The sequence below is a fragment of the Clupea harengus genome, chromosome 3 (genome assembly GCF_900700415.2).
Source record: "Clupea harengus chromosome 3, Ch_v2.0.2, whole genome shotgun sequence".
Lineage (NCBI taxonomy): Eukaryota > Metazoa > Chordata > Actinopteri > Clupeiformes > Clupeidae > Clupea > Clupea harengus.
This window is the reverse complement of record NC_045154.1, coordinates 28085187-28099902: the sequence shown is the minus strand read 5'-3', so window position 1 is coordinate 28099902 and position 14716 is coordinate 28085187. Positions and strand designations below refer to the sequence as shown.

The 14716-nt window shown below is 38.2% G+C and overlaps 3 protein-coding genes across 3 annotated transcripts; all 3 read right to left on the bottom strand.

Moving 5' to 3' along the window:
* Positions 1-237: 237 nt before the first annotated feature.
* Positions 238-2960, bottom strand: LOC105889719 (low choriolytic enzyme-like). The gene is made up of 9 exons (XM_031565250.2): positions 2953-2960; positions 2707-2779; positions 2350-2410; positions 1863-2015; positions 1618-1735; positions 1297-1475; positions 954-1035; positions 630-763; positions 238-313 (listed from the first exon to the last, which is right to left on the bottom strand). Exons 2-8 carry the CDS (start codon positions 2764-2766, stop codon positions 637-639), a joined length of 780 nt encoding a protein of 259 aa, XP_031421110.1. The 5' UTR covers positions 2767-2779; positions 2953-2960; the 3' UTR covers positions 238-313; positions 630-636.
* A 2156-nt stretch (positions 2961-5116) lies between these two features.
* On the bottom strand, positions 5117-7601 carry LOC116219624 (low choriolytic enzyme-like). The gene is made up of 9 exons (XM_031563235.1): positions 7594-7601; positions 7348-7420; positions 6998-7058; positions 6511-6663; positions 6266-6383; positions 5945-6123; positions 5772-5853; positions 5467-5600; positions 5117-5192 (listed from the first exon to the last, which is right to left on the bottom strand). Exons 2-8 carry the CDS (start codon positions 7405-7407, stop codon positions 5474-5476), a joined length of 780 nt encoding a protein of 259 aa, XP_031419095.1. The 5' UTR covers positions 7408-7420; positions 7594-7601; the 3' UTR covers positions 5117-5192; positions 5467-5473.
* A 2155-nt stretch (positions 7602-9756) lies between these two features.
* On the bottom strand, positions 9757-12020 carry LOC116219622 (low choriolytic enzyme-like). The gene is made up of 9 exons (XM_031563223.1): positions 12010-12020; positions 11811-11883; positions 11485-11545; positions 11153-11305; positions 10908-11025; positions 10587-10765; positions 10414-10495; positions 10109-10242; positions 9757-9832 (listed from the first exon to the last, which is right to left on the bottom strand). Exons 2-8 carry the CDS (start codon positions 11868-11870, stop codon positions 10116-10118), a joined length of 780 nt encoding a protein of 259 aa, XP_031419083.1. The 5' UTR covers positions 11871-11883; positions 12010-12020; the 3' UTR covers positions 9757-9832; positions 10109-10115.
* Positions 12021-14716: the final 2696 nt, after the last annotated feature.

The window sequence follows — 14716 nt, the reverse complement described above, 5'->3', positions numbered from 1 at the left end:
TTTTCACCATTTTTGTTATAGAAAAATAAAATAATAAAACTGTAATAATTCATTCAAAGGGCATTTTCAGCAGCAATAGTTGATAGTCATCACAGACCTATAAATATACTGACAGAGTAAACCAGGTGACTTTCTCATAGCTAGTGAAGTCACCTGATGTGTTTTCTAAGTACTCAAAAAATCATATTTACTCAGCAATCATCTTATTTAATAAAAGCAAGAAATGAGCACACTTAGAATGTTTCACAGGTTTTATTTTGGAAACAGTGGCCGAGTCTGAAGGACAGGACTGATGGACTGAAGGACATTTTTCCTGTTTAGGCAGAAAACAAAACAAAATTCTTTAGTCTTAAATCATAATTAAAATGTTTTAAAGCCCAGGTAATATTTGTAATGCACTAAACAAGACACATATGGCCTACATGCACACACACATTGCGCATGCACACACACACACACACACACACACACACACACACACACACACACACACAAACCACACACACACACACACACATGCACAGTTACTGCACCAAGACAAAAATATCACAGTGTGATAACATTTCAGGACATCTTTCAGGACACTTGAGCACCTCATTATTTACAGTTTAAAAGCATATTGGACTTACTGGTTCGTTAACACTTGTAGAGCCTGTTCACTCTAAGGATATCATTCTTGGTCATTTCAGTGGCTGTTGCGAACGGCACATTTGGGTCAGGATAAGGTACCATGGTTGGCTGGTTATTCTTAGAGAAGGCATACCTGAAATCCATCACATCTTTGATTAGATGTTAATACATGAGGGAGCAATGATTTAGTGTCTTCTTCAACGCCTCACCATGGCATTTTGTACCGACTGGATATGCCTATCGAGGATATTATTGGGAAACTTAGAATGATCAAGTGCATTTCAAAAAGTAAAAATGACGATGGAAACTGAAGCTGGACTAACTTGTGGTATTGCATCACAGAGTTGTAGTCATACGGGGTGCCCTGGTTCAAGGTGGCAATCTTGTCAAACGCATACTCTAGGCCTGGTTAAAACATAAATGAAAGGAAGAGAAAATGAATTGTATGGATAACTGTATCACTCAGCCGTTTGCACTTCCAGCACTGTATTTATATGTATTCACTGTATGTATATTTCAGGATCACTCACTTTAAATTACAGCAAGTTAGCTGCTACAATGAAATGTGACTCAACTTGATCCTACAACCTTCAAATGTCATTAAAACCCCTTTGGGTGACTGACATGAAGTACGACATGGGTTGAGAACCTTGGGAGAGCCCATACCAGATTGCACATTCTGCAGAAGGACTCGGATGTACTGGTCCCGGTCACTGCGACATTGCTCGTGGTTGAAGCCCAGGGCGTGCAGCAGCTCGTGCTGGACAGTGTTGTGGTAGATGCAGCCCTGACGACTCAGAGACAAGGTCTGACCATTGCCAAGACGACCCACATAGGAGTAACACCTGCCATAGAACAGCACTTCTGCATCAGTTGAATTTAGTCACAGATATACAGGACTTCTGTGCTTGTATTCTTCAGACATTTAATGAAGATCATTAATCAATCTTTGTATCCATCTCTTTTACAAGTAATGCCCATTCTTACCCATTGTGAGACTGGATAGAGAGATATTCTCTCTGGTTATTTCTGCGAACAAAACGGATGCAGGTAGAACTGGAAAAGGAGTCGAGACCACGTTGAATGACGGACAGCTCTCGAGAGGCTGTCAGGGCACAAATGAAATACATATACCGGTATGTCAGAGAATCTCAAGTGACATCAGAGAGGAACACGTATTGTGGGTAACATGTATGGTATGCTACCCTGATCCAGTTGAGAAGTGCACTTACTGTAATGATTTGCGATCACATAGGGCACATAGACTTTCCCATCAGAGGATTTTGGCCACATGCAGCCTCTGGAGGTACAGGGGTCAGCATTCCTCACTGACTCAGATTCATAGGCAATGTCATCCACTACAAAGGGTTCATCTGCTCCACGCACTGGAGCGGGTCAAACAGGATGTGTTTGATTAAATAAGGAATGGAATTATACAGTAAGTATGGGCTTCTTTCTAAATGAGTAAATGTTCTTGTTGTCACTTCATCATTAAACATTCTGGATTGTGGTCTGGTCAATATGCTCTATCAAACCAACCATTTCATTCGTTTTTAGGTCTTACCGACATTCCTATTTGCTCTTTCAAGCCTCTCGGAAACAGAGAGATTGTCTTCTCAATCATTTCATTAGTTTTGTTTTATCTTGAATAACTATGATAACAACTGAGAGAATTACCTTTTTTGGTAATCATCCAGGGTAATTTATAAAATACCTTACCGATATTACTATTTGCTCTTTCAAGCCTCTCGGAAACAGAGAGGTTGTCTTCTTCTATCTCCTCTGAAATGATAAACATAAAATAAAAACTGTTAACTGAGTCTGTATAAATGAACTGACATATGTAAAGGTTTTCAAGACAAGACAGCTGAAAGGCCACTTACTTGATTTTCAGTGCAGCATGGTGGGGTGTGGGGCATGAACCCAGCAGGACAGACACAGCAGCACAAAACAAGTATGAGTCATCATTCAGAGACCAACGTCGAACATACATAGCCCCCAAACACACACACACACACACACACACACACACACACACACACACACACACACACACACACACACACATAAACTTACCTCAGCATAGGCATAAGAGATAAAGGCGAGAAGCCAAAACGTGATTCTGAATGCAAACATTTCAAGCAGCAACCTGTGAGAAAAGAAGGTCATGTGCTGACACCAACATCATTTGAGACATGAGCCTTGTGGAACTTTTCTGAAATTTAAAAATCAGACACCTCTATTCCCATTTTAAATAGTATATAAACTACTACTTAATAGCACTGAAAGAAAGTTTGCTCATAAGACACTTATAACACATACCGTGGACCTGAAACCATACTAAAATGTATTACAGTTTACTTTATATAGTGTAGATAAAATGTGGAACCACACCTCCTCTGATAAAATGACCAAGTGTGTAACTTAACTCCACCTCTTAACCACTGAAGTAGATTTGTGCACATATGTTTGGTTCCCATATCAAAGTCACCAAAGAGTTTAATAATACCTGTGTGTGTGTGTATCACCTGGATAGAAAAAGAAGGGGGGGGGGGGGGCTTGTGGCAGAAGGGGAGGGAGGAGATGGGGAGGGGAGGGGAAACAATCAGGAACATGGCAGATGAAATCATACGCGTATCAGGATGAGCATGCTAGCAAACATGTGGTAAATGAACACAATACATACAAACATAACAAGGTATAGACATGATACATACAAAATGAATAGAGGATAAGGTGAAGAGAGGGCATTCAAGTATTGTAGAAAAGCTTTGTGGGTTTGCAGTGTGTTCGTAAGGTTCTTATTACAAGGGTAAGTAGACTAATGGAACCGAAACAGCCATATATTAATACAAGATCGATGATATGGTTGTGGCAATGAGTTGGCCTGTTAACCTGTTTGGAAAACCCAATAGAGTCTATAAGTGATTGGAATGCAATTGTTAGGCTATTATTTCCATAGTCCATGTGGATAGTAAAATCTCCCACTTTGAGGATTCTATCCGAGTTTAAAACCAAGGTGGGTAGGAAGTCAGAGAACCTGGATACAAAATTCAGTGTAGATGCCAGGCGGTCTATATAGTGTCACAAGAATGACTGAATGGGGTTTTTTCCAGTTTGGGTATGTAAGATGAAGTACGAAAACATCAAATGATTTGAATTTAAATTCAGTTATTGGGTAAATATCTAAATTGTCATGGAAAAGTGTTACTACTCCACCTCCATGTCCTGTACTGCGGTGCATGTGGCAGTAAAGATGACTTGGAAGGGTAGACTCAGTTAAGGCTAGGTATTCGTCTGGTTTTAGCCAGGTTTCAGTTAGAAAAAAGTATTTCAATATGGTTGTCTGTTATTAACTCATTTACAAGTGAAGCTTTGGATGTTAATAAGGCCAAAATGTAGGTTTTTACTTGTAACGTTTTGTACAGATATGGTGTCTATATTCATCAGACTTTATTGTGTAATAAAATGAAGTGTGCAAAAAATGTAAATATTTACAGTGATGATTCATAGATGATTTTAGGTCCTATGGTATGACTGTCTGTTAACACTTCTTGTGCATTCCACACCCAGAGAGGAGTGAGTGTTCTAAAAGCTTTACTTTACCAACTACATGTTTGTTTATTTTGTCCATTTGTTTATATGTTCTCATCTACAAAAGGTAAAAAAAAAAATACAATACAATACAAGTTGTTTTGGAATCACAGAAAAAAACTGACAACAATTTATAGTGTTTTGTGATTTAGATTTTGTCATGAGTCACGAGGCAATTTTTATCTTGAAATACACAATTATAACAAGAAGGTTTTTTGATTATGCAATGAATAATTGCACACTCATCATTCTGTATGTTTTGAGTTCGTGGACAGCATGTATGCTGGTGCTTAGAGAACATATCGGGATGTAGTTTGACTGACTTTATGTAAAATGTTTAAAAGGTTTTTATTTAAAAAGATTATTGCCATTTTCTTTTTTTTTCTTCAGGGGCTGCATGTTTTCTATTATACCATTTCTATAAACAGATTTGTGATATTGTACAATAAATTGATGACACACATGAATGGCTGACTGCTTGGATTATTGTAACACAACCCAAAATCTTTGACAATGTTGACATTCAGGATGATACTCACATATGTGATAATGCTACTCCTTAAGGTATTTAGTGACAATGAAATAAATTCTAAAACACGTTTTATTTTGGACCTTAAAATATAAGCATATAATGTGATAACATTAGATATTTTCACCAATTTTGTTATAGAAAAATGTATTAATAATAGGGTAATAATTCATTCAAAGGGCATTTTCAGCAGCAACAGTAGATAGTCATCACAGACCTTTACTGCGTACTGACAGAGTAAACTAGGTGACTTTCTCATAGCTAGTGAATTCACCTGATGTGTTTTCTAAGTACTCAAAAAAATCATATTTACTCAGCAATCATCTTATTTAATAAAAGCAAGAAATTAGCACACTTAGAATGTTTCACAGGCCGGTTTTATTTTGGAAACAGTGGCCGAGTCTGAAGGACAGGACTGATGGACTGAAGGACATTTTTCCTGTTTAGGCAGAAAACCAAAATAAACGTGTTAGTCTTAAATCATAATGTAAATGTTTTGAAGCCCAGGTAACATTTGCAATGCACTAAAGAAGACACATATGGCCTACATGCGCACACATATTGCGCATGCACACACACACACACACACACACACACATGCACATGCACATGCACAAAGACTGTACCAAGACAAAAATATCACAGTGTGATAACATTTCAAGACATTACTTGAGCACCTCATTATTTACAGTTTAAATGCGTATTGGACTTACTGGTTCGTTAACACTTGTAGAGCCTGTTCACTCTAAGGATATCATTCTTGCTCATTTCAGTGGCTGTTCCAAAAGGCACATTTGGGTCAGGATACGGTTCCATGGTGGGCTGGTTATTCTTAGAGAAGGCATACCTGAAATCCATCACATCTTTGATTAGATGTTAATACAGGAGGGAGCAATGATTTAGTGTCTTCTTCAATGTATCATCATGGCATTTTGTACCGACTGGATATGCCTATCGAGGAAAAGTATGCTTTACTTCAAAAAGTAAAAATGACGATGGAAACTGAAGCTGGACTAACTTGTGGTATTGCATCACAGAGTTGTAGTCATACGGGGTGCCCTGGTTCAAGGTGGCAATCTTGTCAAACGCATACTCTAGGCCTGGTTGAAATAAAATGAAAGGAAGAGAAAATTAATTGTATGGATAACTGTATCACAAGAAATGGGTTGAGAACCTTGGGAGAGCCCATACCAGATTGCACATTCTGCAGAAGGACTCGGATGTACTGGTCCCGGTCACTGCGACATTGCTCGTGTTTGAAGCCCAGGGCGTGCAGCAGCTCGTGCTGGACAGTGTTGTGGTAGATGCAGCCCTGACGACTCAGAGACAAGGTCTGACCATTGCCAAGACGACCCACATAGGAGTAACACCTGCCATAGAACAGCACTTCTGCATCAGTTGAATTTAGTCACAGATATACAGGACTTCTGTGCTTGTATTCTTCAGACATTTAATGAAGATCATTAATCAATCTTTGTATCCATCTCTTTTTAAAGTAATGCCCATTCTTACCCATTGTGAGACTGGATAGAGAGATATTCTCTCTGGTTATTTCTGCGAACAAAACGGATGCAGGTAGAACTGGAAAAGGAGTCGAGACCACGTTGAATGATGGACAGCTCTCGAGAGGCTGTCAGGGCACAAATGAAATACATATACCGGTATGTCAGAGAATCTCAAGTGACATCAGAGAGGAACACGTATTGTGGGTAACATGTATGGTATGCTACCCTGATCCAGTTGAGAAGTGCACTTACTGTAATGATTTGCGATCACATAGGGCACATAGACTTTCCCATCAGAGGATTTTGGCCACATGCAGCCTCTGGAGGTACAGGGGTCAGCATTCCTCACTGACTCAGATTCATAGGCAATGTCATCCACTACAAAGGGTTCATCTGCTCCACGCACTGGAGCGGGTCAAACAGGATGTGTTTGATTAAATAAGGAATGGAATTATACAGTAAGTATGGGCTTCTTTCTAAATGAGTAAATGTTCTTGTTGTCACTTCATCATTAAACATTCTGGATTGTGGTCTGGTCAATATGCTCTATCAAACCAACCATTTCATTCGTTTTTAGGTCTTACCGATATTACTATTTGCTCTTTCAAGCCTCTCGGAAACAGAGAGATTGTCTTCTCAATCATTTCATTAGTTTTGTTTTATCTTGAATAACTATGATAACAACTGAGAGAATGCTCTTTTTTGGTAATCATCCAGGGTCATTTATAAAATACCTTACCGATATTACTATTTGCTCTTTCAAGCCTCTCGGAAACAGAGAGGTTGTCTTCTTCTATCTCCTCTGAAATGATAAACATAACAAAAAACTGTTAACTGAGTCTGTTTAAATGAACTGACACATGTAAAGGTTTTCAAGACAAGACAGCTGAAAGGCCACTTACTTGATTTTCAGTGCAGCATGGTGGGGTGTGGGGCATGAACCCAGCAGGACAGACACAGCAGCACAAAACAAGTATGAGTCATCATTCAGAGACCAACGTCGAACATACATAGCCCCCAAACACACACACACACACACACACACACACACACACACACACACACACACACACACACACATAAACTTACCTCAGCATAGGCATAAGAGATAAAGGCGAGAAGCCAAAACGTGATTCTGAATGCAAACATTTCAAGCAGCAACCTGTGAGAAAAGAAGGTCATGTGCTGACACCAACATCATTTGAGACATGAGCCTTGTGGAACTTTTCTGAAATTTAAAAATCAGACACCTCTATTCCCATTTTAAATAGTATATAAACTACTACTTAATAGCACTGAAAGAAAGTTTGCTCATAAGACACTTATAACACATACCGTGGACCTGAAACCATACTAAAATGTATTACAGTTTACTTTATATAGTGTAGATAAAATGTGGAACCACACCTCCTCTGATAAAATGACCAAGTGTGTAACTTAACTCCACCTCTTAACCACTGAAGTAGATTTGTGCACATATGTTTGGTTCCCATATCAAAGTCACCAAAGAGTTTAATAATACTTGTGTGTGTGTGTGTATCACCTGGATAGAAAAAGAAGGGGGGGGGGGGCTTGTGGCAGAAGGGAGGGAGGAGATGGGGAGGGGAGGGGAAACAATCAGGAACATGGCAGATGAAAACATACGCGTATCAGGATGAGCATGCTAGCAAAGATGTGGTAAATGAACACAATACATACAAACATAACAAGGTATAGACATGATACATACAAAATGAATAGAGGATAAGGTGAAGAGAGGGCATTCAAGTATTGTAGAAAAGCTTTGTGGGTTTGCAGTGTGTTCGTAAGGTTCTTATTACAAGGGTAAGTAGACTAATGGAACCGAAACAGCCATATATTAATACAAGGTCGATGATATGGTTGTGGCAATGAGTTGGCCTGTTAACCTGTTTGGAAAACCCAATAGAGTCTATAAGTGATTGGAATGCAATTGTTAGGCTATTATTTCCATAGTCCATGTGGATAGTAAAATCTCCCACTTTGAGGATTCTATCCGAGTTTATAACCAAGGTGGGTAGGAAGTCAGAGAACCTGGATACAAAATTCATTGTAGATGCCAGGTGGTCTATGTAGTGTCACAAGAATGACTGAATGGGGTTTTTTCCAGTTTGGGTATGTAAGATGAAGTACGAAAACATCAAATGATTTGAATTTAAATTCAGTTCTTGGGTAAATATCTAAATTGTCATGGAAAAGTGTTACTACTCCACCTCCATGTCCTGTACTGCGGGGCATGTGGCCGTAAAGATGACTTGGAATGGTAGACTCAGTTAAGGCTAGGTATTCGTCTGGTTTTAGCCAGGTTTCAGTTAGAAAAAAGTATTTCAATATGGTTGTCTGTTATTAACTCATTTACAAGTGAAGCTTTGGATGTTAATAAGGCCAAAATGTAGGTTTTTACTTGTAACGTTTTGTACAGATATGGTGTCTATATTCATCAGACTTTATTGTGTAATAAAATGAAGTGTGCAAAAAATGTAAATATTTACAGTGATGATTCATAGATGATTTTAGGTCCTATGGTATGACTGTCTGCTAACACTTCTTGTGCATTCCACACCCAGAGAGGAGTGAGTGTTCTAAAAGCTTTACTTTACCAACTACATGTTTGTTTATTTTGTCCATTTGTTTATATGTTCTCATCTACAAAAGGTAAAAAAAATAATACAATACAATACAAGTTGTTTTGGAATCACAGAAAAAAACTGACAACAATTTATAGTGTCTTGTGATTTAGATTTTGTCATGAGTCACGAGGCAATTTTTATCTTGAAATACACAATTATAACAAGAAGGTTTTTTGATTAAGCAATGAATAATTGCACACTCATCATTCTGTATGTTTTGAGTTCGTGGACAGCATGTATGCTGGTGCTTAGAGAACATATCGGGATGTAGTTTGACTGACTTTATGTAAAATGTTTAAAAGGTTTTTATTTAAAAAGATTATTGCCATTTTCTTTTTTTTTCTTCAGGGGCTGCATGTTTTCTATTATACCATTTCTATAAACAGATTTGTGATATTGTACAATAAATTGATGACACACATGAATGGCTGACTGCTTGGATTATTGTAACACAACCCAAAATCTTTGACAATGTTGACATTCAGGATGATACTCACATATGTGATAATGCTACTCCTTAAGGTATTTAGTGACAATGAAATAAATTCTAAAACACGTTTTATTTTGGACCTTAAAATATAAGCATATAATGTGATAACATTAGATATTTTCACCAATTTTGTTATAGAAAAATGTATTAATAATACGGTAATAATTCATTCAAAGGGCATTTTCAGCAGCAACAGTAGATAGTCATCACAGACCTTTACTGCGTACTGACAGAGTAAACTAGGTGACTTTCTCATAGCTAGTGAATTCACCTGATGTGTTTTCTAAGTACTCAAAAAAATCATATTTACTCAGCAATCATCTTATTTAATAAAAGCAAGAAATTAGCACACTTAGAATGTTTCACAGGCCGGTTTTATTTTGGAAACAGTGGCCGAGTCTGAAGGACAGGACTGATGGACTGAAGGACATTTTTCCTGTTTAGGCAGAAAACCAAAATAAACGTGTTAGTCTTAAATCATAATGTAAATGTTTTGAAGCCCAGGTAACATTTGCAATGCACTAAAGAAGACACATATGGCCTACATGCGCACACACATTGCGCATGCACACACACACACACACACACACACACACATGCACATGCACATGCACAAAGACTGTACCAAGACAAAAATATCACAGTGTGATAACATTTCAAGACATTACTTGAGCACCTCATTATTTACAGTTTAAATGCGTATTGGACTTACTGGTTCGTTAACACTTGTAGAGCCTGTTCACTCTAAGGATATCATTCTTGCTCATTTCAGTGGCTGTTCCAAACGGCACATTTGGGTCAGGATACGGTTCCATGGTGGGCTGGTTATTCTTAGAGAAGGCATACCTGAAATCCATCACATCTTTGATTAGATGTTAATACAGGAGGGAGCAATGATTTAGTGTCTTCTTCAATGTATCATCATGGCATTTTGTACCGACTGGATATGCCTATCGAGGAAAAGTATGCTTTACTTCAAAAAGTAAAAATGACGATGGAAACTGAAGCTGGACTAACTTGTGGTATTGCATCACAGAGTTGTAGTCATACGGGGTGCCCTGGTTCAAGGTGGCAATCTTGTCAAACGCATACTCTAGGCCTGGTTAAAATAAAATGAAAGGAAGAGAAAATGAATTGTATGGATAACTGTATCACAAGAAATGGGTTGAGAACCTTGGGAGAGCCCATACCAGATTGCACATTCTGCAGAAGGACTCGGATGTACTGGTCCCGGTCACTGCGACATTGCTCGTGTTTGAAGCCCAGGGCGTGCAGCAGCTCGTGCTGGACAGTGTTGTGGTAGATGCAGCCCTGACGACTCAGAGACAAGGTCTGACCATTGCCAAGACGACCCACATAGGAGTAACACCTGCCATAGAACAGCACTTCTGCATCAGTTGAATTTAGTCACAGATATACAGGACTTCTGTGCTTGTATTCTTCAGACATTTAATGAAGATCATTAATCAATCTTTGTATTCATCTCTCTACAAAGTAATGCCCATTCTTACCCATTGTGAGACTGGATAGAGAGATATTCTCTCTGGTTATTTCTGCGAACAAAACGGATGCAGGTAGAACTGGAAAAGGAGTCGAGACCACGCTGAATGATGGACAGCTCTCGAGAGGCTGTCAGGGCACAAATTAAACACATATACCGGTATGTCAGAGAATCTCAAGTGACATCAGAGAGGAACACGTATTGTGGGTAACATGTATGGTATGCTACCCTGATCCAGTTGAGAAGTGCACTTACTGTAATGATTTGCGATCACATAGGGCACATAGACTTTCCCATCAGAGGATTTTGGCCACATGCAGCCTCTGGAGGTACAGGGGTCAGCATTCCTCACTGACTCAGATTCATAGGCAATGTCATCCACTACAAAGGGTTCATCTGCTCCACGCACTGGAGCGGGTCAAACAGGATGCGTTTGATTAAATAAGGAATGGAATTATACAGTAAGTATGGGCTTCTTTCTAAATGAGTAAATGTTCTTGTTGTCACTTCATCATTAAACATTCTGGATTGTGGTCTGGTCAATATGCTCTATCAAACCAACCATTTCATTCGTTTTTAGGTCTTACCGATATTACTATTTGCTCTTTCAAGCCTCTCGGAAACAGAGAGGTTGTCTTCTTCTATCTCCTCTGAAATGATAAACATAACAAAAAACTGTTAACTGAGTCTGTTTAAATGAACTGACACATGTAAAGGTTTTCAAGACAAGACAGCTGAAAGGCCACTTACTTGATTTTCATTGCAGCATGGTGGGGTGTGGGGCATGAACCCAGCAGGACAGACACAGCAGCACAAAACAAGTATGAGTCATCATTCAGAGACCAACGTCGAACATACATAGCCCCCAAACACACACACACACACACACACACACACACACACATAAACTTACCTCAGCATAGGCATAAGAGATAAAGGCGAGAAGCCAAAACGTGATTCTGAATGCAAACATTTCAAGCAGCAACCTGTGAGAAAAGAAGGTGCAACTTTTCTGAAATGTAAAAATAAGACACCTCTATTCCCATTTTAAATAGTACCTAGGTTAATAGCACTGACAGAAAGTTCGCTCATAAGACACTTATAACACATACCCTGGACCTGAAACCATACAAAAATGTATCACAGTTTACTTTATATAATATAGAACCACACCTCCCGTGATAAAATGACCTATAAAGTTACTGTGTAACTTAACTCCACCTCTTATCCACGGAAGTAGATTTGTTCACATATGTTTGGTTCCCATATCAAAGTCACCAAAGAATTAAATCATACCTGTGTGTGTGTGTGTTGGTATCCCTTCCTCATTGGGTTATTATGAATAAATAACAGCAAATACATGGCTTAATATGGCTGTCTGTCTCCTAAAAGTTACAAAAGCATTGAAGGCGCCTAGCTTCCTGTACTTCCAATAGTGTTCTTACAGCATGTACTGTAACTATAGTGAAGGATGTCTGAATGATAATATTGCTGCTGCATGTGTTCAATAAACTCACCTATTGCTTGTTATGCATTCTTTGCCAGTGACCAGAATACATTTAGAATAACATTTCAGGACATTACTTGAGAGTTTATTTAAAATGGACTGTATAAGTGTATTGGACTAGTTCGGGAGCAGAGTCCCCTCAAGATGCCCAAGCTGTTTAACTTCATTTTCGAGGTAAATATATATATATATATATTTTTTATTCTTTGTTTAATTTCTCTCTCTACTTTGTAGAGGATGTTATGGTCATGAATGTTATTTTTGTCAAGTAGAAATCCTTTTCTGTCTTCCAATTCTCACAGTTTCAGAAATCGAAGAGAAGGTTTAAGATCACCACATGTGAAAAGTTGGATAACAATGTCACGATTGTTTAGGCATACAAAAGTCATGTATCGTCTGTGAGACCAACTATGTGAGACTCGATCGAGACTGTTGATAACTGAAGCCACCTCTGAGACTGTTTGCTCTGCCTGATCACACAGCACTTGAGCTAGACGACTATCCATCATCATCATCATCATCATCATCATCATCCAGCTTGCTGAAGGAGACACCTCAGTATAACAGCTAAATGATGCCTTGTGCTCCCAGGACCCTTCACGTTTTCAATTTTCATTAAACTTTGAATTGCAAGCATGTTGATGCGACTTTCATTGACTGGCTTCGTACCTGTGTTTAATGGGAGTTTTATTATGAACCCATCTATGCTTTTGCACAAACTTTTATTCACATGTGGTAAGAGAGAGGTGGCCTTATTGATACATGTTGGATACATATACCCAAACTGGTAAGCCTGTGTTTTTAGGTACACAGCATTCTACATATTTCCTTTGCCACTGAAAAGAGAAAGTTAGAAAAATAACAGTGTGAGCCAGACCAATAGGACTGAAAGGGGTAGAGGCCAAAGGTGTAAAATGAGTGGAAAGTGATTCAGGTATATTGGGACATCAGGTCATTTGGGACAGCATAAGGAAAAAGGATTTTACGTCTGCCTTGAAAAGGCTATGGTAAAGTTAGGGGTGCTAATACATTGCTTAGGAAGTATATAACTAAAGTCACATGACATAACATAGGTGACATCACACAGGGTGGTATGGTCAGCATCAAACAGGAAGTTGACCCCGAAAATCAAGAGGTAAGAAAAATGATTTTAATATAAGGCTGTAAAATGTATATGCTTAATTTAATGTGGACACCAATGTTGAGCAAATATGTGTGATGTAGTAGTGTACTAAAATAAAAAATAAAAATTTTGAAATTATGTTTATATAAATTTTATTTGAACATTTTCTTGGTGTCCCAAATTACCAAACATGGTGTGGTAAATTGGGACAGCATGTTTCAGGTAATTTGGGACAACATTTTTTGGGTATAAAATTAAATGTGTCAATAGTTTAGTCATAAATAACCTGATTAAAAGTGAAAAAGTCACATTGAACAACACAAAACCTAAGTGATGTATCCTAGGCCATTTTTAGCGGAAGGAATTAGAGGTTAAGGTTGCTAACCGTCAGAGCTGTGTGTAGTGGGCCTTGTAATTTGGGTCAGATTATTTTATGTCAATAATATCCTGAAAAATTAGTAATAATAATGGCCATGTTGTTAAAACATTGAAGCAAAAGCATATTTAGGCCTTGTGTGGTATTCACAACACATATTAAGTGAGCTATCAAGCAGTAAACCTAGCTTAGGCTACTGTTAATATGTAGGTGTAGACTCTTCTGCACTTTCCCTAATCTACAAGTTGTTCTCATTTATTAAACTAATTCATTTTGCGGAATAGAATGGCACCCAGGAAAGATACAGACAGACCAAGGGAGAGTGAAGTGCGAGGGAGAGTGAACAAACAGGGAAAAGTAAAGGGCAAGTAGGCTACAACATGTGGACGGAGCACAGAATGAAGGGAGCATTACAGGAGTACAGATAACTTGAAAGGGCAGGCCAAATCAGAAGATAACACATAATGCACAACCTTAAAGATATATTTATGGTTAACAAATCCATTACAATGTTTTTTTAAATGTTTAATTATTGTTCAATACATTAATCTACACCCATGAGTCTGTGTCCCAAATTACCAAACATACTGTCCCAAATTACCAAACAAGTTGCTTAAAATTAGTTTTGTGTCAACTCCACTAAAATAGTGAGCCATGCATTCATAAAGTATCATGAAGACTTATTTTTTACACTTTAATAATGTGGATACCTTGAGGAATTCAGAAAAGTCTCATTTATTGGGTTATGTTTGTAATTTGATGACAAATTTAAGCTCAGAAGATAAAATTACAAAAAAATGTCCCAATATACCT

Bases quoted from the DNA above. Each gene is read 5' to 3' on its own strand.
- LOC105889719 (XM_031565250.2), bottom strand. From the start codon at position 2,766: ATGTTTGCATTCAGAATCACGTTTTGGCTTCTCGCCTTTATCTCTTAT. The intron at 2,411-2,706 runs GTAAGTTTATGT...ATCATTTCAGAG, and splicing joins TCTCTTATGCCTATGCTGAG to GAGATAGAAGAAGACAACCT. The intron at 764-953 runs GTTAGTCCAGCT...GATGGATTTCAG, and splicing joins TCTGTGATGCAATACCACAA to GTATGCCTTCTCTAAGAATA.
- LOC116219624 (XM_031563235.1), bottom strand. From the start codon at position 7,407: ATGTTTGCATTCAGAATCACGTTTTGGCTTCTCGCCTTTATCTCTTAT. The intron at 7,059-7,347 runs GTAAGTTTATGT...ATCATTTCAGAG, and splicing joins TCTCTTATGCCTATGCTGAG to GAGATAGAAGAAGACAACCT. The intron at 6,124-6,265 runs GTAAGAATGGGC...GTTCTATGGCAG, and splicing joins TCTATCCAGTCTCACAATGG to GTGTTACTCCTATGTGGGTC.
- LOC116219622 (XM_031563223.1), bottom strand. From the start codon at position 11,870: ATGTTTGCATTCAGAATCACGTTTTGGCTTCTCGCCTTTATCTCTTAT. The intron at 10,496-10,586 runs GTATGGGCTCTC...TATTTTAACCAG, and splicing joins TCTGCAGAATGTGCAATCTG to GCCTAGAGTATGCGTTTGAC. The intron at 10,243-10,413 runs GTTAGTCCAGCT...GATGGATTTCAG, and splicing joins TCTGTGATGCAATACCACAA to GTATGCCTTCTCTAAGAATA.